A 25,568-nucleotide genomic window follows, 5' to 3' on the forward strand; every position below is an offset into this window, starting at 1 on the left:
GAGAACCAAATTAATATATCTTTCAATTCAGAAATCACAGAATCAATTTCAAATATCTTCGATTAATTTATTTTCATAACGATTTATTTAATTTCCTACTTCTCCTTAGATACTTATCTCTTTTCCCCCCACGAAGCATTCTAATAACAACAACAATAATAATAATAACAACAATAGTAATCTTAACTCATTCCCAAGCGAAGAGGATATCAATTAGGCAAATCTGTCTACGGACCAACTGACATAGCGAGGCAATTAAAATCCTCTGGAATAATTCAACAACCCCAGAACGAGATTTCCTCGAGATACGAGGGACATCCTTCGTTATCAACGCCACTTTAATAATCGCTATCCGCTTCAGACTTTAATCAACTCGCATTATGCACCGGCTAATAATGATCTCGATGCACCAAACCCCCCTCCTTCTCCCTCCACGGTGGAATTCTTGCCCGGGTCACCGGTTCGGTTTCGAGTAACCCTCGAACTCGTATTGCAATTAGCTTTCGAAATCCCAGCCAAAGCATGGAGGAGAAAAGGAGACGTCCTTCGTCTCGGGGGGTAAAACAATCTCAGGCGCTTTAATTCGCCCGACTTCCTGCCGGTCGCGGCACGAACCGCCGTTCCACCGTCTTTATTTCGCCTTTTCTCCTTCACTTTATCCAGCCAATCCGTTGTTGGCTGGTTTCGAGGATCCTCGAACCGATTCCTCGAGACGGGAGTTTCCGTTCTCGAGGAGCAGTCCCACGGCCGCTGTGCAAAGAGACAGAGAGAGGGCACGGAGAATCTCTGTCGTCGGAGAAACGGCGACCGTGCCCTCGTTTCCTGGACAAAGACGACCGTTTTGCCAGCAGTTTGTCTCCACTGTTCGCCGGATTCCTCGGCAGAATCCCTCTCGAGAATTCCGACCTCGCCCTCTCCAACTTCTCGACGAATATTATATGCTTCCTTGGACACTGTCGCCGCGTTTGTACGTGGTTAGCGCCACTTTCGTTATCGGGGGACGTGGTTCACGCTTCGATGGACGGCGATGATGACTAGCGGCCGTAAAGAAGATTGGTGCGAATAAGTTGGTACCCTTGGAGAATGCGTGGAATTTGAATAGTGAATATTTTCGGATTTCGGTGATCATCGAATTTCGACTGATTTTTTTTTTTTTTTTTTTTGGATTTTGATAGGATGTGTTGTGTTGTAAAATGTTTGCAATAACGATTGAAGTGTTATATATGAACGGTTCAGAATAATATTCGTAATTTTTATTGATATCTCTTATATATAATAATCGCTTATATATGATATTAGAACTAAAATTAGTTAAATTAAATTTTGATTTTCATAGATTACATCATACATTAAAGAAAATATAGGATAGTAGAATATAATCAATCACTTTTACATTATAATATTTTATATTCTCTAATATTAAATATTAAATATTTGATTGTAAATCGAAGTAGATTGTTGTTAAAAATTGTTTTATATATTATTTATTTGTATATGTTAAATAATCTATTATGTATTGTGTAATTGTTTCTTAATTATTATTTTCTCGATAATTTGATGGGATAATTATTTAATATTTGAAAAAAATAAAGTACATTATAAAATTTTTCTTAATTTTTTTTATTTTCAAATCAAGTATATACAAATTTCGTAAAAAAAAATATTATATTTCAATTTATTTTTTTCAAATATTATAACATTGTCAAGTAATATATATTATTGTCGAAATCTAATATCACAATATTTCGTTTTTCGACAAATCTATGTCCAGCGAGACAACTATATTTTCTTTTCCTTCGAAAACTTATTAAAAGCGTAATCGCTTTCGAGCATTTCCGATATTTCCAGAGAATAAATCCTTCTTTCTTCGAAATCCTCTCAAGGAAACAATTCGATCCTTGCTAAGTTCTCACAAGAAACGATTCTTCTCGAAATATTCTTTCACGCAATAATTCTTCTTCCTGCCTCAAAGGATACCTCGTCCACGATCATGAGACGTCTTCCTGTTGAATAAGTTCCTTACCTTTTCTCGTCCTTTCTCTCAAATACTATGATTTCCTCGATACTTTCGAACATGAGATTCGGGTAAAAAAAGGAGAATCGTATCGAAAGACGTACGATACACGGTAAATTTCATATTTGACTCAATAGTCGATCTTTCATTCGACTTAACTCGATAATAGCCTCCTTTCGTTCGATTCGACATCAGATAGGATATCATCGACAAAGATTGTACGCGAGACAGTAGCTCATCATGGTACAATCTTATTTGTTAATCGTGAAGTCGTTGATTCGATTATTTCACAAAATAGGATAGGCTGTCTTATCAAGTGTTCCTGTTTATAATCCTGAAAGTAATTTTAGCGTTATGTATATCCTATTGCCATTTTTTTTTGAAGATTAATCAATAATATTTGATACATTATAATTTTTAATATATGTATAGTTTTTGAAATTGAAGAATATAATTCGAGTTTTTAACTTTGATATTTTGTTTTAGGTAGCAGATGATGAAGTATACCAGGAAACGAATAAAAAAATCAAGATTTTCTTCATGTGATCTTTTTTTAAGATATTTATTGAATGTGTTTTTTCATTTTTGTAGAAATTTTAGATTTAATTTTATGAGACTTGAATTCAGGTAAGTATAATTTAAATGTATAATTAAATTTATGAAAAAATTTCAAAAAAAATCGTTTTATTTTTCCATGTACTTTCTATAATTCTTTTCAGCAAAATTTCAACAACTTTTCTAATTTTTCAAAACACATTATCTGTATACATATGTTTCTAAGAATTAAAAAAAAAATTATACTCAATACTATTTATTGCTGTAATTATTGACAAAATTATTTTAACAAACTTTGTTAATTAAAAATTTAAAAAATCAGAAATTATTGAATGCGTTCAGATATAATCTTAACTTTCGATCCTAACTACTATTGTTCTCTCTCAAATTGTCTTACAATTTTATCACTGCACCAGGAAACTCACTTAAAAATTTCACAGGTTTCATCTCGGACGATCCATCGAACGTTCACGCATCATCCTAACAACCTGACTCACAAACCCCCATCAAATCCATCGTGCCCGACTCGTCGTTCGATCGAATAAACGACACTTTCCCAAACTCCGCGAAGATTCGAGCTTCGTTCTCGAAGAGGCTTACGTTGCTCGGTGTTTGGGCGGGCACGGAAGCCGAACGGCGAGAGGACGTGAAGCTATTCTTAAAATAGGGCTCGACTGAACGAAGCGAATGAACGAGAGAAGCCGATACGAAGGGTAGGGGTGAGGCGCGGGCCGCGTTGTACACGTTAACCAGAGGAAGAGGGAAAAGTAGAGTGGAAAGAGGAGAATGTAGGCTTGGTAAGAGACGAGCGAAGATGGAGAAAGAGAGGGAAAACGGCGTGCCTCGCGGGTCGCCGGCTCTTCTTCAGGGTCCGAGCTTCGTCCGAAACGAAGCGCCTCCGTACCGTTCTCCTTCTTCTTCTCTTATGAGAACGTGCCGTCGGGGACGACGCTTCGTCGAACCGTTCGTCGTTCGATCGGTTCTCCACGTTTCACCTCGTGCACCTCTTCTTGTCCCTCTTTCGGTCTTTCTTCATCCAACTTTATAGTCTCTATTTCACTCTCGAGTTTCCTTTTATATATTTTTCTATATCTTTCATAATCTTCTTTTCTATTCTTTCTCCTTTTCCATCCAGTTTTTTCTCGACTTCTTTCTTTTAAAATCTTCTTCTTCTTCTTCTTCTTCTTTTCGGTCTCGATAGGTGTCACGGTGAAACGAACGTGGTGCACGCTCCGCGTGGTGGTGCTGGTGCTTGGTGTTGGTGGTGGTGGTGGTAGTGGTGGTGGTGGTTCTTTTGGTGTTGTCGATGGTGTCGGTGGTCGATGGTGATCGGTGAATCGAGGGAGTCGTCGTCTCACTCTTGGAATCCTTTCGTTTTCTCTTGATCGAGGAGAGGAGATTGCGCGAATCATGGCCTCCTACAGGAGCTATGTAAGTGTTCAGATAATCTCGACTTTTTGTTTACTTAGTACGGGTTGAGAATCGAGAGTTTTCTTTTTTCTTTCTTTTTTTTTTTTTTTTTCTTTTTTGGAATTGGTGAGAGAAGGTAATTTTACCGGCGGTTAATTGGAAAGTTCGTTTGGTCCGAGGGGCGAAACGTTGTTTACGCGACGTGGTATCTTCATTAAATCGACGCCGCGTGCAAAACGAAGGGAAGTTATAATTGGTGTTCTCGCGGTGTCATCGCACGAGACGAATTTTCGTGGACGCGACGATGAAAAAGAGAAGCAAAGGAACGCCGCGCTGAAACGCGTTCTCCCTAATGTTGTCGCGTGTTTCGAGAAGAGAGTAGAAAACGACGAATCTTCCTCCGCTTTCCTGGAGACAAGTAGGTGTTTCTGTTTCTCTTTCTTTACTTTTTTTTCTTTTTTGTTTCTTGATCGAAATGAATTAAAATTTTCAAGAATCTAGATTGTTGTTAACGTACGTACCGTTTGAGAAATATATGGATGATCTTTAATGAAATATTAATTTTATTATACTGTATACTTTGAAAGGGTATTTGAAAGAATCTATTTTTTTGTCACGTAGGAAGTAAAAGGAAATCTTTTAGTTCTTTTGACTTTTCTAAAAGCTAAGATTCTTCTAAGCTAAAAAATTAATTTACCTAAAATTCTTCGAGTAATATAAATTTAAAGAGGATATTTTAATCGGTATATAATATATCGACGTAATAAATGATAATGTTAACTGTTGCATTTGCTAATACTGTTGTCGCGAAAAAATAATTAGAAATTTAGCTGGCCTATCAAATATGAGAATTTGTAATTGTGTGCGATACAAGTCTCGTAGTATCATTTTACTTTATTGAGAATTTAACCATAGAAAATTGGCGTGATAGTATCTCATGACCCGTGTAAAGAAGCAAGATGATGTTTGATATTTATTGTACATGGAGCAGATATTATTAACCCGGTGATAGCTGCCCTCGCGTCTGACACGAGCTATTCCTGATTCGTTTGTGGACAGTACGGTTCGTCTGGTTTGTTATCGAACTGACCGATTTGTTTGACAATTCATTTTGATGAAAGATATTTTTATATGGAATGTTTCGTGATTTGGAATTTCTAGAATTTAAAATGCAATAAATATGATAATTCGTACGGTTGGAAATGATTTAAAAAGTTTAGCGTAGGTTTTGTTTTTATTTTATAAAAGATTATTTTTCAGAGTTTTACTTTTTCTTTTTTCATGAATATAATTTTTTCATTTTTTTTTCATGATATCGAAAATTATAAATTATATAAAAGAAGAACGAATACATTTTAATTATATCAAAAAAATATTCAATTCTTTTTATTTGTCGATATCGTTTATATTTTTTTATATGAAAAATTAATTTAAAATTAACAATATTACCAAGAAACAATTATAAACATTTATTATTTTCATACAAATAAATATTTCAATCAAATTTAATTAAAATATAATTTCCTACCTCTGATTGTCAAAATAATTTTAATCGTATTAATTTTTCATTTTCGTTCTTATCAACCAATATATTTTCATTTTTCATTTTTCATCTTTATTCCTTTTATATTAATTTATGTTATATAATTTATATAATTTATATATTATATTAATTTATATGTGAATTTTACACGAGAAATTAATATGAAATTAATATAATATTTTTATTTTATTCCATTTCATAATTGTAATATGTTATATAATAAATTGTAATCGTTCTTCTATCTTTCATAATAATATCTTCTATTATTATTTTTATACGACAATTCTACATCATGGGTTGATCAGTAACAATTGATCTCGATCAAAATGATCTATAATATGTACATAACCTCTTGTTACTTTCTGTTCAATAATTCTCTGTGCCCTAACTGTAACAATCTACATCATAAAACTTTCAAATCATATTTTTCATCATTAAACTTTCAAACATCAAATTTAACAATAACAGATCCAATTTAAAGTAATAAATGAAGATTTTAATAGAAAGCAATATTGTAAAAATTTATGAATTAAATATAGAATGTGAAAATAGAAAACATTATTAAATTAAATGTAATATTAAATAATAATTAAATAAAGAAAATATAAGAAAATTACTTTTTCTGAACAATCAAATAAAACTCTTATGATTTTATATTTTTTTGATAAATAGAATAAATAGAATAATTCTTGATAAATGATAATGATAGATAAGATGTTTTAATTATTATTCTATTTTTACAATATTCCTTAAAAAGAAAAAAAAACAGAATAAAAAAAAAATCAAATATTAGTACGAAAAAATTTTATCTATCTATTCAAGATTCTATGCAAATATTTAATATTATATATATAAATATTTAAATGAAAGAATACAAATATATTATACAGTAATACTTACGTATCAAAATAAATAGAATCAAAAAATCTGGTTAATTAAAAAAAGATTACATTAATTTAAAACTGTTAAATAAATTCATTAAATTTTCAAATTTTCATAAAATCATTCGAAAACACGTAAAATTACATAACGTGCGAAATATTTTATATCGGATGAATCTTTTTCCCTTGATCTCGTGATCGTTGCACCTCGCGCTTAATTTGAATCGCGAGCCGACCATTTGCTGTAATTACGCCATGTAAATGAAGTCCATTAACGTTATCGTTCGAAGACCACGGAAGCACGCGAACCACTGTTTACAAAATACGATTTAAGATCGACGTTCGCCAGCTTGGCCGATGACGCGATTTTCCCCGCCATTTCGATTTCTTTCGACGATGATCGCTTGCACGTGTTACGTATATTCGTGGTCGAGGGATCGAGCACACTGACCTCTCTCATAGAATCGTTAATATCGCGAGATGAGCCGCAACAATTTTTGTCTGACTTCGTTTTTAACATTTTTTTTTTTTTTCGTTTGTGTGATCTTCTATGTATAGAAGATATTTTTCGCGTTAATATTTAAGCGTTTCTGTAAGGAAATAAGATAAAGATATTTGTTTTCAAAGTGTGAATATGTGTAAATGAATTTACTATACATTATTCATGATTATAATTATATGATAAAGAAAAGAAAGATAAATTTTTTTTCTTACTCTTTAATAATTGCAAAAACAAAAAATCTGATATTTTTTTGTATTATTTATCGAGATTAAGGTTAAAAATATTGTATCATAAAAAGTTGAAGATAGATATTAAAAGCAGATTCATCAAACCATCTTTAAATACAATCAACTATTAAACGTCAATTAATATTTGAAAAAATATATATTTATCTTTCCAAAAGTAAACAAAAATTAAACAAAACAAGAAAAAAAACATAAAATGCGAAAATAGAAAAATAAAAAAAAAACCACCCCAATCTTCCATTCTCTCAACTTCTATTTCCACTATTCTATTTCATTTACTATCCTATAAAACGAGGTAACACAATCCCGTTTCCCAAACGTACATTCCCATTAATTTGCCAATCTTCCCAGAAATAAAACTCCAAGCCTACAATTTTGCCTGAAAAAATCACCAACCCTCGTCGTAAATGTTCCGAACGTTCACCGTAGATAGACTCCACAGTGGATAGAGGACGGTCGATGGTCAGACAGCTTTGGCATCGCAAGCCAACGATGTGTACGAGTCCGATAATAATACATAGATCGGTCGGCAGTGGTGCGGAGGTAAACATTTGCCGAAGGAGCACAGACTCGGCCGGGCACAGATTCCGGGTGTGCACCTCACGTTCATACGTTCGGTATCAGGTCGCCTGGTGCTGTGGCCAGCAAAATTAGCCGGGCCTTTCCCAGACAACGTATGCCTGTAGGCAGTGTACTCGTGCAAACTTTCTGCCTGTGCCACGAATATGCATGGCTGCGTTGTAAGATATACATGGTGTCTCATTTAGCCAATTAGCATTGATTCTAGGTTTAAGATGTTAATAGATTCATCTTCTTTTTTTTTTCCTTTTTTCTTGTTTGAGTTGGAGGGATATCAGTTTATACGTGAATTCTGTTCGTATGAAAATTTTAACGATACTTGATTATTTCTTCGAGCTTTTATTATTTGAATTGTCGATAGTACTTTTTACTCATACGAATATTTTTTATAATGCAATAATTGAAAATAGATATGATGAAATTAATTTATATAATGATTATTTATTAATTATTGGTTGTATTTATATAAAATTGTGTTTAAATTTGTAATTTCAACATTTAGTATATTGAATTCCTATCAAAAACAAAATTTGGAAAATAGGGAATAGAATTTTTATTTATTTTATATTTGTACAACAAATAAAGATATTCTAAATAGCTATAAGCAATATATTCATTATTTGCTTTCATAAAATATTTGTACTTAATTTCAATTAAAATAAAAATACATACATAAATTATTTCAATTACGTACTTTGGAATACTTTATTAGAAGAGAAGTTTCAGAAAAATTTGATAAAAAGGGACACTAGAAATGGTCGATCTTTTCTCTTTCTTTCTCGTTGCAAAGCTCGATAAAGAATATCTCTGATTGTTTTGGTCGATAGTTTTAAGAAAGGATTCTCAAGGAAACGAATAGTTTTCTCCCGTCCAATGGAGTTCTTTAAAGATCTGCACTAAAGATGGGCTATGGATATACGATATCTTCTTCTTTTTGAACTTTCCTTGGTGAAAACTAGTAAAAGAGGATTTCTGCGGACGAATGAATCTTAATATGCGCGATATACTGGCTCTTCTATCGAATAAACTCGATAACAAAGTTTATTGGACTGCTGTATATTTTTCTCTCTTTAATATTTTCCTTTCTCAATAGAATACATTATAAATTCTTTTATCGCGTTCAAGTAGTCGAATAATTTTTTTATTTTATCTATTTATCTTTTTAATTTTGTTTTCAATCGACTTTTTTTCAAAATAACTACCTTCGAATACGAAGATGTATTAGCATTGATTATCTTATCCTCTCCATTTTTCTATAGACTTTGTTTTTTCTCGAAATATTTCAACATTGTCGAAATTCCGTATATCAGATATTGAATTCCATTTATAAATAGCGGAATTAATTCAGCTAGTTAACTTTCGATAGACGTATTCCAATATAAAATATCAAAACTATAATTCGAAAACTTTTTATTCGTACCATAAATCATATTGCTCAAAGTGACAGCATATCCTATATAATAATAATAATTAAAAAGCTTCAAATTTTAATTATTGCACCATACCAATCCTTTTTTTTTTCTGATAAATTCATTCGTAGAAAATCTTATTTTGAAATAACAATTGGGCTTATTCGCAAACATTCGCGATTCGATCGTCAACTTTCTTATTTAAGGTTGACATTTAACCGTTGACTTCAACGGAATTATTTTACGTAATAAGGACAATTTCGTCGATCGACGGGCATCTCTGTAACGGCGTAAGTAAACGATGCGAGGTACGCCGACAGCGAGACGCATGATAAATTTAGATGGAGTACAACATGTTTGCGTTCCACTTCCTAGACGCGAAATCGAACAAGTTGGTCTTTAAGCTTCCCCCGTGATATCCACGCAGGACGTGAACTTTGAACAAATTCAGAGATTCGTTCGACGGTTCCTCAATTCGTAAACTTTCTAAATATTTGACGGAATTAATTATCATCGCGATTTGTATTAAGCAGTAAATTGAGCAGACGATAAGATCATTTTGTGGGATTAATTTTTGCTATCTTAAAGATAGAGCGTGAATACATAAAAAAAAGTAAAGTTTGGACGAAAAACTAGTTTTTATTAACTCTGCTTCGTATATTTGTATTCCTTTTTTTATTATTTTAAAATACAATTATTAGATTCTTTCGTATACAAATATTCCCAAGAACAGATGAAAAACATACAAAAAACTAATTTAAAAGTAACAATAATATGCAATTATAAGAAAAACAAATTCTTTCCTTCCTGCATTTATCAAATCGTCTCTCTTCCATTTATCGTTAAAAAATTTTCTCCAAACGTCAAAAAATATCAAAAACTTGTTCAAATAAAAGAATAATAAACAACAAGAGAAGAAAGGATATGTTCTCCTTGGCCCCCCATCCTTCATAAATCTCTCGAATCTCCAGGGAGAAAAAGATAGCTGAGGGAAATTCTAATCGTACAAGAAAAACCCTTGTGATATGTACACCGATCGTTTAAAAATAATACATTCGAAACACGTTCGCATGCTTATTCGAGGATAGTTGTCGATGGATGAGACCAATTAATTTTCTTAAGCGAAAGAAGCCGATGAAACTGGATATTGGAAACTATTACCAAAGTTGGGTAATATCCAATTAATAAATTTCTCTGTTCCCTGAAAAGGCGGACGCGAGCTCGAAACAGGTTGAACGCGATTAAACGTTAGGAGGAAGATTGAACGAGGATAAGAGACGCCTCGAAATGGAGGATAGAAAAAGAAGAAGAAACGAGGAAGAAGTGGGTCGGGTTGAAGATAGAGAGAAAGATTTAACGGCTCTTCTGAATATTTCAAAACGAGCTGTTGCCGCGGAACGATTTAATTGAGCGTTTTCCTCTTACCCTCTCGTGCAGCCCTTTCGGAGGAACGCCAACTGGAAATGCATATGCATCCACGACTCGCGAGCTGTGTGCTCCAATTGCACAATCCGGTATTAAATGAGAGAAGACACGCTTCTTTGATCGTTTCGATGGTAGTGGAATTTATAGGATGTGTGTATGTTTGAAATGTGTGGATATTGAGGATGATGAAGAATATATGATGGGTTTAAACGAATACCTTCGATTTCGTTGGAAATGTTTTATTCTGTAGAAGAGGATAATTATATTACGTGTAATTTGATATAATTGTGTTATATGCAAAAAGGAAAGAAACATAAATATTTTATTTATTTTATTGTATTGCGATGAATATTGTATGTGAAAATAAGAAACATTATTATTCAAATGTTCGAAGATCTCTATAATTAAAATTTTTTGATTAACTCGATAATAATTTTGCAATAATAATTGAAAGAGTTAACAATATTTGAAAAGTAAATCTCGAATTGGACGATATAATAATCACGCTTCATTAAACAAATCTTTCTTCGTTTAATACAAAATTACAAATAATAAGCAATTAGCGAGATAACATCAGAGCAAATTTTCCTCCTCACTTTCCTGAAATAATGTACTTCACGCGATTTCTCAGTTTAATAAATCTCAATAAACGAAACAAACTACCACCCATCATCATCCCCTAATGTTCTAAGCGGCGGCGCGTTCATCGGTTTAAACAGCTCGCGACAAATTGCACGTTAACTACTAGGAGGGACTCATGATAAAAGCGGTATCGTGATAATGCCCGGGCTTTTCATTGCGCCATGCCAGGACAATAAATTATGTTCGCCGAGAGGCTAGCCAGTATTTGGCCAGTGCTTTGTGCTCATGTTGAACGTCGACGATGCATAACCGGCTAACGAGTCGGGTAGCATCCACATTTGATGCCTCGACGTTGCCATCGGATACAGGTGTTTCCGATAGCCTCGTGGCAGAGACCCCCCTCCTCTCCGATTCGATCACGTACATTTTGTCCCATCGTGAAATTTACATGGAACAACATGCTTAGTAGCAGTCCTCGTGGAAATATTTTCGCTTGTTCGCCTGTTACAACTGATATCTATTGTGCTTGGTTTTAATAGCGCATCGTGGGAATGTTCGTTTTAATCGTGTATGGACGAGGATGCATAATGTAATACGAAGTATTGTGAGGTTGTGAATGTTCATCGATGTGAAAGAGTGGATGTCTCTAATTTTTTATCAAAATAGTATTAACATGTGTATTAAAAATATTTATTGATGGTCAAATAACTTTTAATTATATTAAAAATGAGACGCGAATTTTTGATGAGGTTCTTCCAAAATTTTTTTCTCTCATCAGACTTTTGATCGCGATTACAACGATTCATAGTTAAAAATTATTCAAGATTGTTCAACGAATATTATTTACGAGAAAGATAAAATTACATGAAGAGAATGGATGAATATTTCATTTATATACATTATTTATTATTTACACAAGTGCTCGAAATAGTGGGTTTAATTATCGATGCATGTTCCAAACGTCGACATGCCAATTCTGTGTAAAAATGCTATTTAAGGAAGAAGTATCTAAACATCATACCAACCTGCTAAGTATCAATCGAACAAATTACAACGAATTCATAGGAATTGATAAAAAGAAAAATTTAGTATCTAAAACATGTCGATATTTCATTTAGATTAAAAGCCATGGCTCATCGTGTATATACGTTCTAGAAAATATTATTTTCGTTTCATTCCATTTAGCTGTTGTTTCTCTTCATTCTTTCCTCGTTGTTTCGCTCTCCTCTTACATACGTGTACATCCAAAGAGAGAACGTACCGGTGGATACTCCAGAGGGAGCATGGACGAAGACCTCGCAGCTATATTTAAACAGACTCGTAGACATTGCCTCGAGTCTCTTTTTTCCATCCAACATGCCACGAAGAAGCATCTGGCGCATGGTTTCGAAAAACTGCACAACTATGACAACCAGCGTCCTCGTGAAAATCGCGGAAACAAGAAAAGCGTGACACGATTTTCTCGCTGCTTCACCCGTACTCGCTGCCTTCGAATGTCGCGGACAGTTTCTCGAGAACTAACTGCTTTTATTTATTCATGCGTATATTTTGTTTGCCTTACGATGATAACTCGAGTTAGCGCTTGAATTAATTCAATTATGAAATATATATTTCTATAAGAAATGGAATTAATATTAACTTATAGAAGAAATGAAGAATTTGATGGTTTTGTAAATTTCAAATCATGAGATATATTTGGAATGAAATTGAAAGAATAGTTTCTTAAGAATAATGGTTTTATTTATTTGCCAAAAGAAGATAAATAATACTTTTTATAAATGAATATTGCAATAGATATGAAATAATAAAAATTATCATAATAAATAAAAGATTTAAATTAATATTAATTTTCTTAAACTATCGCTCCATTTTTCAAACAAACTGCGGAACAACTTATAGAAACAATATTCTTTTATGAAACTACTTAATATTTCCAAAATGCAACGACACACTGAAGAGTACACAGAAAACGCTGCGTCGCGTTTTTTTTTTTTTTTTTTGTGAAATCAAATTGGCACAAGACAATGTGCAACGTATGTGTTGGTCGATGAAATAGGCGTTTGAAAACCGTGACGGAAGGAGCGTACAAATGTCGCTGTCTTGTTAGCGACGACCAATATTTGCCGACAGAAACGACAATAACGTGGTCCGCAAACATAGCTGATCTCGCGGATCAATTGTCCGCATTGAAATCAATTTTGAAATTCCTATAGATCAGTCTATTGAGCGATGTCGTTGAATCTAGTTGTTAGAATCACAATTATCCAACTACCACGATTTTTTTGTTATACAGTTGATAAAAACGACAAATAAACATTATATATATACGATATAATTCGTAGATCGAGATTAGGATAAAGAAAGAAGATGAAATTGAAAGTGAATACTGTTGAAAAGTGAATAATCGTTTCTAATATAAGTGCAATTTTATTTTATACAAGTTAATCTGTTAAATTTCCGATGAATATCGATTGAATATAAATTTATGAATGAATATCTTATACAGGAAAGTCAAACGAATAAATATGTTATTGATTTATTAATTTTATTTTTATATTTTTATGAAAAACGAAATTTTAAGATATTCTCTTATTTATTTATGATTCTTTTTTAATTCACTTGGTCTATAAGTGATGAAAACTGTAATTCAAAATATTTTATGAAATATCAAATATTATTTGTATCTCGTTTCATTCGTGATACAAATTCACAAAACAAATAATGATTATAGATAAAATATGTAGTAGAAAAGTAACGTAAATCACGGTTTTGAATGATTTGGAGATACGATTTTCAAAAAAAGAATACTTTTTAAAAAGAATTTACATACTCCATTTTAAAAGTGAGTGCATTTCTATTTATACGCGAATTTCTTCAGAAAGCCGAGCCAAGGATATTCAATCTTTCGTTTCAACCAGAGCTTTCACTTAGTATTAATTAAACTCTACCCGTTGTCATTCCGTGGTAAAATAAATAGCCCGAACTAAAAGCTACGCGTGACTTTGCAAGGTGTCTAAGAAATTGGCAAAGCACCACGAAATCGGCGTCCGTACATTGCTCTTCCCATGACTCGACGAAATTCGAACTACTTTTTATTCCGTTAACCGTTTCATTTTGATGAAACACTATGCCGTAAATTTCTCGTTTATCAGATCTGTTGATTTTTCGTTTTCAGGGAACAGGACGCGGATGTTGATCCTCGCAGTTCTGTATCTCTGGCGGAAGAATGTTGTTTCTCTCTGCATATAAGAAAAATACGATTGGTCGTATTTTTGCTTCGTGATTTTTTCAAATATTTTTTTTTCCATTGTAAATTTTTCAAACAAATGAAAAAAGTGATTTCTTGATTTTTTTTAATATATAGTTATTTTATTGCAATTTAAAAAAAAGAAAAATAAGAAACACAGATCTTTATGATTTTTCTATAGTTATTTGAAGAAATATTTTACTGTAATTTCTTTTAAAATATTAATTTATTTGTATTTTGCATTCCCTTGATATATATATATATATATTTTGAAATTAGAGTGATATTAGGATATTGTGTAGATTATGGAGGAAGCTATCAATTAAATTTTATTCGTGCAAAATAATTAATATTAGAAACAGGAGAAACTTGAAAGCACTATTATCTTCTTAAACTAAGCAAATGAAAAATTAAAATCTTTAAATTCATTGAAGAAAATCAAATAGAACGTTCAAAGAAACATATTATTCAAAGTTTGAACAATATTATGAGAATGAATAGAATTGAAAAATAGATAATTTAAATGTAATTTAAAAAGAGATATAATAAATATTATGATAGATTAATGCGAAAAATTAAATTCTTTTAGAAAAAAATTTATATTTTTACATCTCTCTTTTCACCACTTCTCCTTCTTTGTACCCTTTTGTATTTTATGCAGACACTTTAATACACCATGTCTGCAAATATTTGTTTTCAAGAGTTGAATTGCCAACTATCTCTTGAATGATCTGGCACGAGCAAGTAGACAGGTCTCAGATGGCTTTCCCTCGGGAATGCATCGCGTTTGCAAATTGTACATTCTCCTTGGCGTGCGTCGTACCAGAATTTTCTTCGCTAACATTGAATAATATCTGACCATTGAGTGAAAACGAAGATATACGAATCGAGAGCGATACCATTGCAATAAATAAAAGTAAAAATATCGAGTATGAAAAATTAATCATTCAAAAGTGATATGTTAAATGTTAAAGCGCGCAAAGTTGAAAATGTGGTGGATCGAGAATAGACATTTCTTCTTCTTGTGACGGATAAATAATTCGAAGACGGAAAACAGAAATGGAAACATTGGATGATATTAAATAATAAAATTCACGAAGTTGAAAACGTCGCGAAATAGAATAGTAGACAGAATTTGACGTTCTATCTATTCCATTATTTACCTCGACCAGGCACGACAATACTGAAGAATTGAGCACAGAGAGAGCTATGAAATATGTATCATAACTTTCTTCTCTTTTTAAATCGTATTGCGAATGAATGATTAGATCAATATATATTAAAATGTAATAGTTTTATCTTTTCAAAATCTTTCAATTTTAAATTGTGGTTTAAGAACAGAAACAAACAATTGCCTATTCGACATTTTATCGATACGAGTTTTTTTATTTGATTATTATTATTATAGGAACGAAATAAGAAATGAGAGAAATCAACAATCGCTCGATACTACATTCTCTTTTGATTGAAAATTTATTGTTAATTTCTTTCGAAAGAAAGTTAAGTTTTAAGGAAGAAAGTTAATTATTGTTTGTTTTTTTTTTAAATTTAAAATTTCAATTTATCTAACAATAAAAATATCTTACGTATAGAATGATAAAAGTGCTTTCAAATTTATTATTTCAAAAATTATTCAAATATCACAATAACTTCAAAAATTAAAATATTTCTCCATAGCTTTCTATACTTATATCTTAATTTCTATAGACAAAATTTTAATCAATTTGCTTTGGAATATATTCTTAATTGAATTTTTAACTTTTCTTTGGTTTTCTCAATATCTCAATCTTTTTATATTATATATTAATTATATATTAATTAACATATATGTTAATTAAATTATTTAATACCTTAACGATAAATATATAAAAAAACATTAATTTATCATTAATGAACTGTCATTATAATAAATACAAAAGAATTTTGTTTTCAATAAAAATTTGGTTCCATAATTTTTAAACAGAAGAAGCATTAAAATAAAAAAAATAAATAATTACGTATAGCTTACCGATTAAAAAGAAATCATCAAAGTGTTATCCAGTTTGATTTATCGATTCGTAAGAACATCGAGAGGCTCGACATCCCTGATATCGAAACTCGGTGGAATCTTCGACCGCAACTTCCGGCAACTTATACGGCACCGGAAGTTTTCCAATTACGCGGCGAAGCCGTTGCTGTTTCTCCGTCCAAGCATTTAGTTCTTGACATTCTCTCGTCGCCACTTTCGCGGCGGCAAGGCTTTTCATTGAAAGACTTTTGCGCCACTCGCTACGATCTCGAGAAACTTCATTAAATATCTTCAGCTTCCAATTGCTTGCCACGCAAAATTGAAATTAATTGGAACGCGTTAATATCATGTATTTGTATCGAATTTTTGCATAATCGTGATAAGTGAAATATTTTATTTAGTCCAGTAATTGAACTGTCTTCTCGATAACGAAACGCAATTTTTAAATATATAGAAATTATAAATTTAAACGGTAAGCTTTTAATGCAACGAATGAACTATAATATCTTTTTATCTTTTTATCTCGATTCGCATTGCTTTTTTTCATGTGTAGTTTTGAGACATTTATTTAAATGATTATAGTAAATTAACTGTTGTTCTCCAATGGATTATTAAATAAAAATAGTGAAAGTAAAAAATGTACTTGATATGTATAAAAAGTATAAATTAATCAGGAAAAATGTATTTGTTTTATTTATTTATTATACAATTTGAGTTACACAATAAGAAAAATTAAATTATCATTAATAATTACAAATTTTGATAATAACTGAATATTGTTTTACGATAGTTATACAGTTTGATATGAAATAAATTAAATTATTCTGCTGTATTAATCGACAAAAATATGTTTCGTGAAACGTCGTATAGAGAATCTGCTTCGACAGAAAATGTAATACATGGATTTATTTTGTTCATGAACAGAATTAAATGTTGCGTAAGAAAGAGGACAAACCAGGAAGTGAAATCGAAGGTGCACACGATTCTTGCCAAAAATCCGCCCTGAAAATGTCATACGGGATTCACTTTCGACATACACGTGTCACGCGAACCACCCAGAGAGGTTGAAATCGTTTCCTTGATTCATGCATCGAAATACTGAAAAACTTGGCCGAGGTCCAACGTGTGAAACGTGAAATAACAACCGATAGAAATGAATCGTCGAACAGATTTAATCGGCATTTTATAAAGTAAACACACGTATTATCGCTTTCTTTCAATTATTTTTATTTCGAATAATCCGTGAAAATAAAATCTCAGTTTAATTAATCATTATTTTACTTTCGTATTTTATTTCGATTTTATTTGAGCATTAATATTATTTATTTTATTTAAATTTAAGAGGATAATATATTTATATAAATGTCACGAATCGTGTTATATTATAATTCATTGCAAGCTTGCATATTATAACAATATCACAGTATTATAATAATTAAGATACAATAGAATTATTTATTCGTCGCAACAATAAAATCAAATCAACGTAAAACATTATACAATGCGTTTAAAATCCAAGATAATATTTTACAATTTAAAGTGATGAATTTTATTTCCAAATTTTATGTTATGAATATGTTTATAGAAAAATAATTACGTAAGTAATTTTTCATATAAAAAGCATTTTACATTAAAGAATATAATGTAATTATAATATAAAAATAATATTATTTTTAAACTATCGAATATTTACAAAATAAAAAACATTGAGTAGATATTTTCACTTCAATCAGAAACAATTCCAAATTATAATAGAAATTTACTTGACTTGGCGTATACGTATCTTTTTCAAGCTTGCAATGAGTTTACAAAGATTGTAATCACAACACGATTCAAAATTAAACCCAAACAAAATGCGCTTCATGCATGCTTAAAGACGCATGAAATTCTAAGTGACAATTTTGTCGTCTATTCAGCTTTAAAAGCGGAAGAACCACGTATTTCCCTCGAACGAATATTACCAAGGTAAATTAAATTTCCTGCTTTCCCGATCCCATTTCCTCGGTGTTCTCGTGCCCGTAAAATGTAGCATTACTTTATCGTATTAATCCGTGCATGGCCGGAAATCGGAATAGAATCTCCGGCCGAGATCATTTCCGCAAAGACGACACGAAAATTCTCTCGATCCTTTCGTTGGATTATCTTACGTTAAATATACGACAAATTGTGCGCTTTTTTTTTTTTCGCTTTTTTTCGGTCTTCGAGTAAACCTTCTTTAACAGGAAATCGTGTCCCCCAAAGGAAGGAAATCTACGGTTCGTTACCTTTAATAAAAATGTCAGAAGACTGCAACTCGGGAGAAAGGAACACGGCAAAGCTTATCGTTATTTATTTCCATATTCAAGGAATTTGTTTGCGCGTTACAGTGACCACGAGGCCACCAGAAATGGCGTGTAGTATATTTTAATCTGTCGCTATTTTGGTTTTTAAGGTATGCAAAGGGGTTCGTAAATGTTGCTTATTCTTTATTTTACTTTGGAATTTGTAAAATGTTGCAAAAAGTTTTATCTAAATTCTAAATTTATCGTGGTAAATAAGCAATAAGAAATACCAATTCCAAGCACATGATTATATATTAATAATAAATCGCATTATAATAAAAAATAAAGAATAGAAAAAAATTATCATTCACCGAAATAATTGTAAATAATTTCGATTTTTAATCATTTTTTCTGGACTTTATCTAAAAATTCTCTTTTCGTTGAACATAAAAACAGTAACTTAATATTAATTCGAATTTGACTATTGAAACAATGATTTTTCTTTTCCATTCTCATATATTTTTATTTCTTCGAATAATATTCCATTTAATACTTTCTAACTCTTTTTCCTTTTTAAAGAAAGTAACCAAGAAGCCGCAACTCGCCGCGATATCTCATCGAATTCAACTTTATGATGGAATACACAATGCAATTTTGCAGAGACGATTCTAAGTTACCGAAGGTTGATGAATTGCATTCCAATGAGTTGACCGGGATAGACGGGTGTACAATGTTTCCTTCTTGTATATTCCACGGATAAAACGTTGAAATAAATACAAAAGGCAATCTAACGCGAAGTAACGTGACGGTTTGTTGCGGAAGAAAACGCGCGTCTGTCCCGGATAGAAGATAGATTAAATTTATGTAACCAACGCGGGGAATGTACGAACCGTCTGGATACAACCGGCTATACTAATAACCCTTTCAACCGTGTGACGTATATACGTATATACGTGGTAATATTAAATTTGCAATTACTTTGCCGCGTTCACGCGTACAAGCTTTCAACTTTTCATATCGTTCCGTGATACCGAGTAATTCGATAAAATGCAAATGTTTATTAAATTGCCAAGTGGCACAGTTGCCGTTTCCGGTGTGGAATTCGCGATGTTTTTCGTAAATAACATTTAATGAATTATAACGTTATACTTCACAATGTTTTATTATGTTAAACGCGCTTCGATGTTCGATGCGTTAAAATGCAGATTTTGTTCGAAATGTGGGCGTAATATTTATGATTGTTAAATTTCTATGATGTTTTTCGTAATCATTAAGTATTTTTTTTTTTTTATATTTCGTTCTCAATTTTGTTTCTTTTTCGCAATATTTATGGTTCAATGGACATTGATATATATTTATAAAAAAAAAAAAAAAGATGTATTTTAGCTTTGTTATTCTCTCGCACAAATGTATTTTTATCTATGACAGTTTTCTTTGGCCTCGAAGCAAAGCTTTTATAAATTGTCGAGTATCGACGCCATCTCTGTAATTTCAAGAAGAAGAAGAAACGGTGTTTTCGTTCCACGGAGTTTATGACAATTGGTGGTACGTCGTAAATTATAATGATGCGACCGGTTGACAGAGGTTAAATCAGACTGACACTCTTCAATTAGTCGGCCTCCCCTCGAGTTACTATCGTTTAAATCGTATCGGGCGCCCACATCCTCATCAGTAACGCGGAGATTGATGAATCTGATACAAATACTCATTCTTGCTTGTTAACGCATGATCGTTTATTTTTAAAAAGTTATGTGTACACGCGTGTTATGGATATTTTTTATTTTCATTTATTTCCCCCATTTTATAATTGCATTTGAAAAAATTTTTATAATTTAAGAAAGTTTTCGCGCCTGATAATTTGATGCAAAAAAACAAAATATGAAAAGCATCGCTTCTAGATAGACGTTCCTAACAAATTGTGGCAAAAAAAAATATCATGTTTAATTAGTTATTCAGAAGTAAAAATAATAAATAAAAAAAAATAAATTATGTAAATCTTTTTGATGAATATTTATAGAGATATGAGATATTTCTTCAACATGTGTCATTAAATTCACGGATTACAACAATTGGAAATAATCGGATTAAAAAGATCGATGTCAGAACTTTACAATTAGTAAAGATTAAATTTGAAAATATTTTACATTTATCATAATTTATTTATATTCTACGATTGATTCCATTTTGAAATCGGTTTATATCGGTGCATTTATATAGCCGTTTAGACATTCTGTTTAAATGAAGAACTTCCGCGAATGTTATGAATAGAGACAAGTTAATAGTTCTCATCTTTTACAAGCTATGTACAACGCGTATTATTATGTCAAAAAATAGTATTCCAATTGGAATAGATCTTTTGCCACTCGATATCCTGTTATTCGTGATTTCGTTATTTAAACACACGGTATATGTTCTACATAAATTTCATTTTATTATACTATTTTATATTATCATTGCAAAGACAACTAATATTAATTATAAGAAGAAATAACGAGAATGAATTGAATTTGTCAAGTATCGAAAAATACAATAATGTTATGATAAAAAAAATTTTTTAAATATATATATCTGAAATATGATATCTATATCATCCATGAAAATAAAACAGAACAATCGAGGTTCTTGCTTTTCCTTTTGCTTAAAAATGGCCACACTGAATCGAACAAAAAAATGTACTGCAAAAACTCGAACCAACTATTCCTATTTCGTCAACAAATATTTCACGCGCAACATTCGACCGATGCAAACTCATCCAATCAAATTTGATCGGATCAAAACGGTTATCCACCGATGCGTGGCTCTCTTTTAAACTGGCAGCTTTTCCTGGAAAACATTCAATTACAGAGAAGTGATAGCTGGCTTCGAAGCCTCGAAACAAAAGTCGAGAGTGATAGAACGAGGAGCATGAGGAACAACCGTTTCGCGGCCGTTGCGATTTATCTATCGATAAAGCGGGATCAAGGGGTGGAAAGCTGGTGTGCACGGTTCGGGTAAGGATGGCCAGGCTGTAAACAGCTATTTTTATGGACGATAAAGCAATATCGAAAGATTTCCCGGTCGAGCTGCTTTCAATTCGACCAGGCCAATAGAAAGCTTTTCGCCACGCCGGCGAAATATCGAGAAACGGAGGGCTAAATTGAGGGTGGAAACCTCTGGATTTCCGTCGAGAGAGGGATAGAAGTTGGATACTCTGATGGATTAGCCGATGAATGGGCGACTCGTTCATCGATCTTTGATAAATTGGATCAGGTACGATCTCTTCGTTCCTCGATCGTTCTTAAACTGTCAGGATAACAAAGGCATTCGTATCAATTTTCTCTTTACGTTTACTTTTACTATTTCTCACAACATTTTGGATTTTTTTTTTCGCATTTTATTTTAATATTTTCACATCTTCGAAGAGATTATTCATTTTTTAAAAGATCTGCCGTCATGGATTGTCATTCCGCAATGAAACTCAAATTAAATACTCAATCCTTCTCTCTTCGATTTTTTTGTATTTCGACCGCTTGATTGTTCTTCGTTTTTATTATTTCTTCATTATTTCTCTTTGACGAAAATCTAAGAAGTGGAATTGTAAAAAGTTTAAGACAACTCTCGAAAATGAAAATAGAGTTTTATTTATGAGCAGAGTACGATTGTGTATGGTTCTCTATCGTTTTTGTGCGCCAAAGTCTTTGACGGAACTATAAATCGCTTTACCGATGCCATGTGAAATTTTTAGCATTGTAGTAATCAAGTATTTCGCTAAAATATCCTCAAGTATCTTCAGTGTTAAAATAGATCAGTAAATGTATTTGACAATCGAATTTGTATTTCGTGATAATATGTAGAAGTTTCTGGTGGCTGACAAGGAAGGTTAGAATAGTAAAAATGGACTTTGTGTGACATGTGATTAATAAGGAAGAATTAAGAAACGTCACTATTTAAATATAGTAGAATTACATAACTCGTACAAATCATTTAAATGAGATGATTATTTTTGTAAGACATTTTAAAAAAATTATGATTTATTAGAGTATTGATTATAAAAATGTTTTATTCTCTCTCTCTCTCTCTCTCTCTCTCTCTCTCTCTCTCTCTCTCTCTCTCTCTCTATCCTTCATACAACAAATATTCCGTTACAATACATTATATTATCGTATTCATCATATTAAACATTACATCATCTCTATTTAACTTTGTTTGTCATATCTACGCTGCAGTTATAGTTCTAACAACGTCATAGTTCTAACGAAAGATTGTCTAATTTTTCTTTTGCACAAATTACGTTTAATATTTCCTGTATTTTCTTTAAATTGTTACCAATATAAAATTATATTGGCAATATTCAGATTAATTTTTCCAAAAAACAATTTTTTCTTTCATTTTTCAGAACAATCATATATTTAATGTACTAACATATTTACAAGATTTTTTAGTGTAACACTATTACGAAAAAAAGTGAAATCACAAGGTTTAGTGGGAAGAGATTTTAATGCATTGTAAACATTCGTCGAGAAAAAAAAAATAAACGTATTACAAAATTTCCACAGCCGATTACAAAAATTGTGGAAAAAATATTTCACGTGCTCACAATTTACAACACGATTTTAAACGACTGATAAAGCCTATATAATGGATGCCTTAACAGGTTCTCGTTCTTGGCAAACGTTCTCCTTCTGAATTTAGCCAAAGACCATTTACTAAAATGTTTATGGTGACTTCTTGAACTAATATCGAAGTTTGGCATCAAAGCGCAGCCTGGAACTTCACTTAGCCGACCAGCATTTTAAGATAAGTAATGAATTGATGGCGGGTAGAAAATCGATGCACCATCTTGAAAGTTTTGATTAATTTGATGAGAAATGCCGATTAAATTGCGTATTTTTTGGAATCGTTAAATATCCGCTTTTAAAAATATCCGCTTATAAAAATTAAAATATATTTCGAAAGTAATTTTATCGACGCGTTTCAATTAATTTAAAAATTAATAAGCTAATTATCTAATATTGAGGATTTATTATTTTATTATATTTAATTGAAATGATATGATGTCATAGAAAAAAGACAAAGGATTCTCGTTTATCGTACAATATTATACCATATAAAGAATTCAAGATAAACGAAATGCCCTACATTTCATCCAGTGACAAATGGATCATATTTTAATGCTTTAATTCAACAAACTACGAGATCTACAACAATCACGAACAGACCTTGGAGCACAATATTAGCAACGACAGAGCAAGATTTTTCAGGTGAAAGAGCCGCGATAATAGAGCAGATATAAAAAAAAAGAATCGAAAGGAGTTATCGTTTCCGGCCGCTTTCGACGCTTCCGCTGAAAAGAATCGTTTTAGCGGTCTTAAGGGGCGTCCATTGTAATTCCATTATCACCTCCACCCGAATAGCATTAGCATAATAACGAACGGCACTTTTTGAAAGTTGGAGCACGAAGTCCTCTCCTCCCTTCCAGAGGAGGGATCTCATCTGGACGCGATAGGACGCAAGATGCCGGAGCTTTAGAATGTAATTGAATTTAAATTGAAATTATGATCGCGTGGTTGGTGTCGTGTAAGCTTGGCTTGGTCCGAGTTGGCGCAAAGGAATCACGATGGAGTTGTGAACAATGGAAAAAATAAACAACGATGAACAAACACGTGTGAGTTCAAAGACAAGGGATAATTAATTGCGGAAACTAATTTTCTGGCAACGTTTAGAAACCTTTGTTCAACGAACGTTCGTGAACGTGGTAAAGAACGTGGTACATCGTCTATGTAATATGAACTTTTCGAGATGTAAAGACAGCAAGGGGATTTTATCGTGGAAAATTATTTTCTTTGAACTCGGTGGATGCGACACGATTCGTGTAGATGGTTATTAACACGTGATTATTAAAACGTGGAATTCGATACGAAACGCTTATAAAAAATGGAACTTTAAAGATAGATCATAAAGTATTTTTATTTAAAATTGTATATTATTTTACAATTAATCCGAAGATAATGTGTAATGAAAAATTATATATGTGTTAGAAATATGACTTTTTACAATAAATTCTTATCTTGGCAATTATTTAGAATTAAATACCCATCTTTTACATCTTTACAGCTTTTTTCATCAGATCGAGTAAGTTGTACAATTTTTAAATTATCAATATTGATTATTTTAAGAAAATAAAGGTATTTCATTTATAATAACGTAGGTACAGAGCTCGAGTGAAAGAAATGGATGCATTTCTCGTTTCACCCGTTATACAGAAACAGGAAGGTTATTCCTCCCGGTCAGGTCGGGCCGTCTATTTCAAGCTTGAGGCAATTCGCCAAAATTATGTTAATTGTACGAATTTTCATTTCTAGACCATTCGTAAGTGATGCATATTAACCAGATTATAAAGATGTTTTGTCTTTTCATATAATCTCTTATCTTTATTATATATTTGCAATTAGAGCAATTAGAGTATTTTTAACTATTGTTCATTGAAATTGAACTTTAGATTCATATATTTTCCTGTGAATAATATGATCTATGAAAATTTATGTAATTATTATTTAAATTGTATAATAACAATTGAGAGAGAAACTAATATACATTATATTTACATTATTTCCAGACGGAAAGTTTATTAATTTCGTAAACAATGTGCTTCATTTTATATTATAAGAATATTTAAATAAAGGAAATATTTTTATTTTATTAAATTATTCAATACAAGAAAACTTTTTTCTTACGAGATATCTATATCTATATTTTTCAAAAATTAAATTATAGATTTAGAAATTATCAAAATATATTTATACATATCTTACGGCATATCGCATCAATTTACATCTTTATATTTTATGATACAAAAAAAAAAAAAAAACATCACTCGAATGGAATTAGAAACGAATCATGTACCATTACAAAGTAAAATTTTCCTCGA

General features: G+C 31.6%; 1 protein-coding gene and 1 long non-coding RNA gene across 2 annotated transcripts in view; one reads left to right on the top strand and one right to left on the bottom strand.

Annotated features, from left to right (window-relative positions):
* Window positions 1–1,224: 1,224 nt before the first annotated feature.
* On the bottom strand, window positions 1,225–3,249 carry LOC147656513 (uncharacterized). Its single transcript, XR_015294288.1, has 2 exons — window positions 2,995–3,249; window positions 1,225–2,348 (listed from the first exon to the last, which is right to left on the bottom strand). It is a non-coding gene; the product is annotated as an uncharacterized LOC147656513 (long non-coding RNA).
* Window positions 3,250–3,434: 185 nt separating this feature from the next.
* Window positions 3,435–25,568, top strand: part of LOC105736833 (uncharacterized) — a 33,562-nt gene continuing 11,428 nt past the window's right edge. The window contains exon 1 of the mRNA XM_086914730.1: window positions 3,435–4,000. Coding sequence (XP_086770856.1) covers window positions 3,980–4,000 — 21 coding nt within the window. The 5' untranslated portion in view covers window positions 3,435–3,979. The remainder of the gene's footprint in view (window positions 4,001–25,568) is intronic.

Source organism: Apis florea, unplaced genomic scaffold (genome assembly GCF_048593485.1).
Source record: "Apis florea isolate Af1SG1 unplaced genomic scaffold, ASM4859348v1 contig_3731_pilon, whole genome shotgun sequence".
NCBI classification, from domain to species: Eukaryota; Metazoa; Arthropoda; class Insecta; order Hymenoptera; family Apidae; genus Apis; species Apis florea.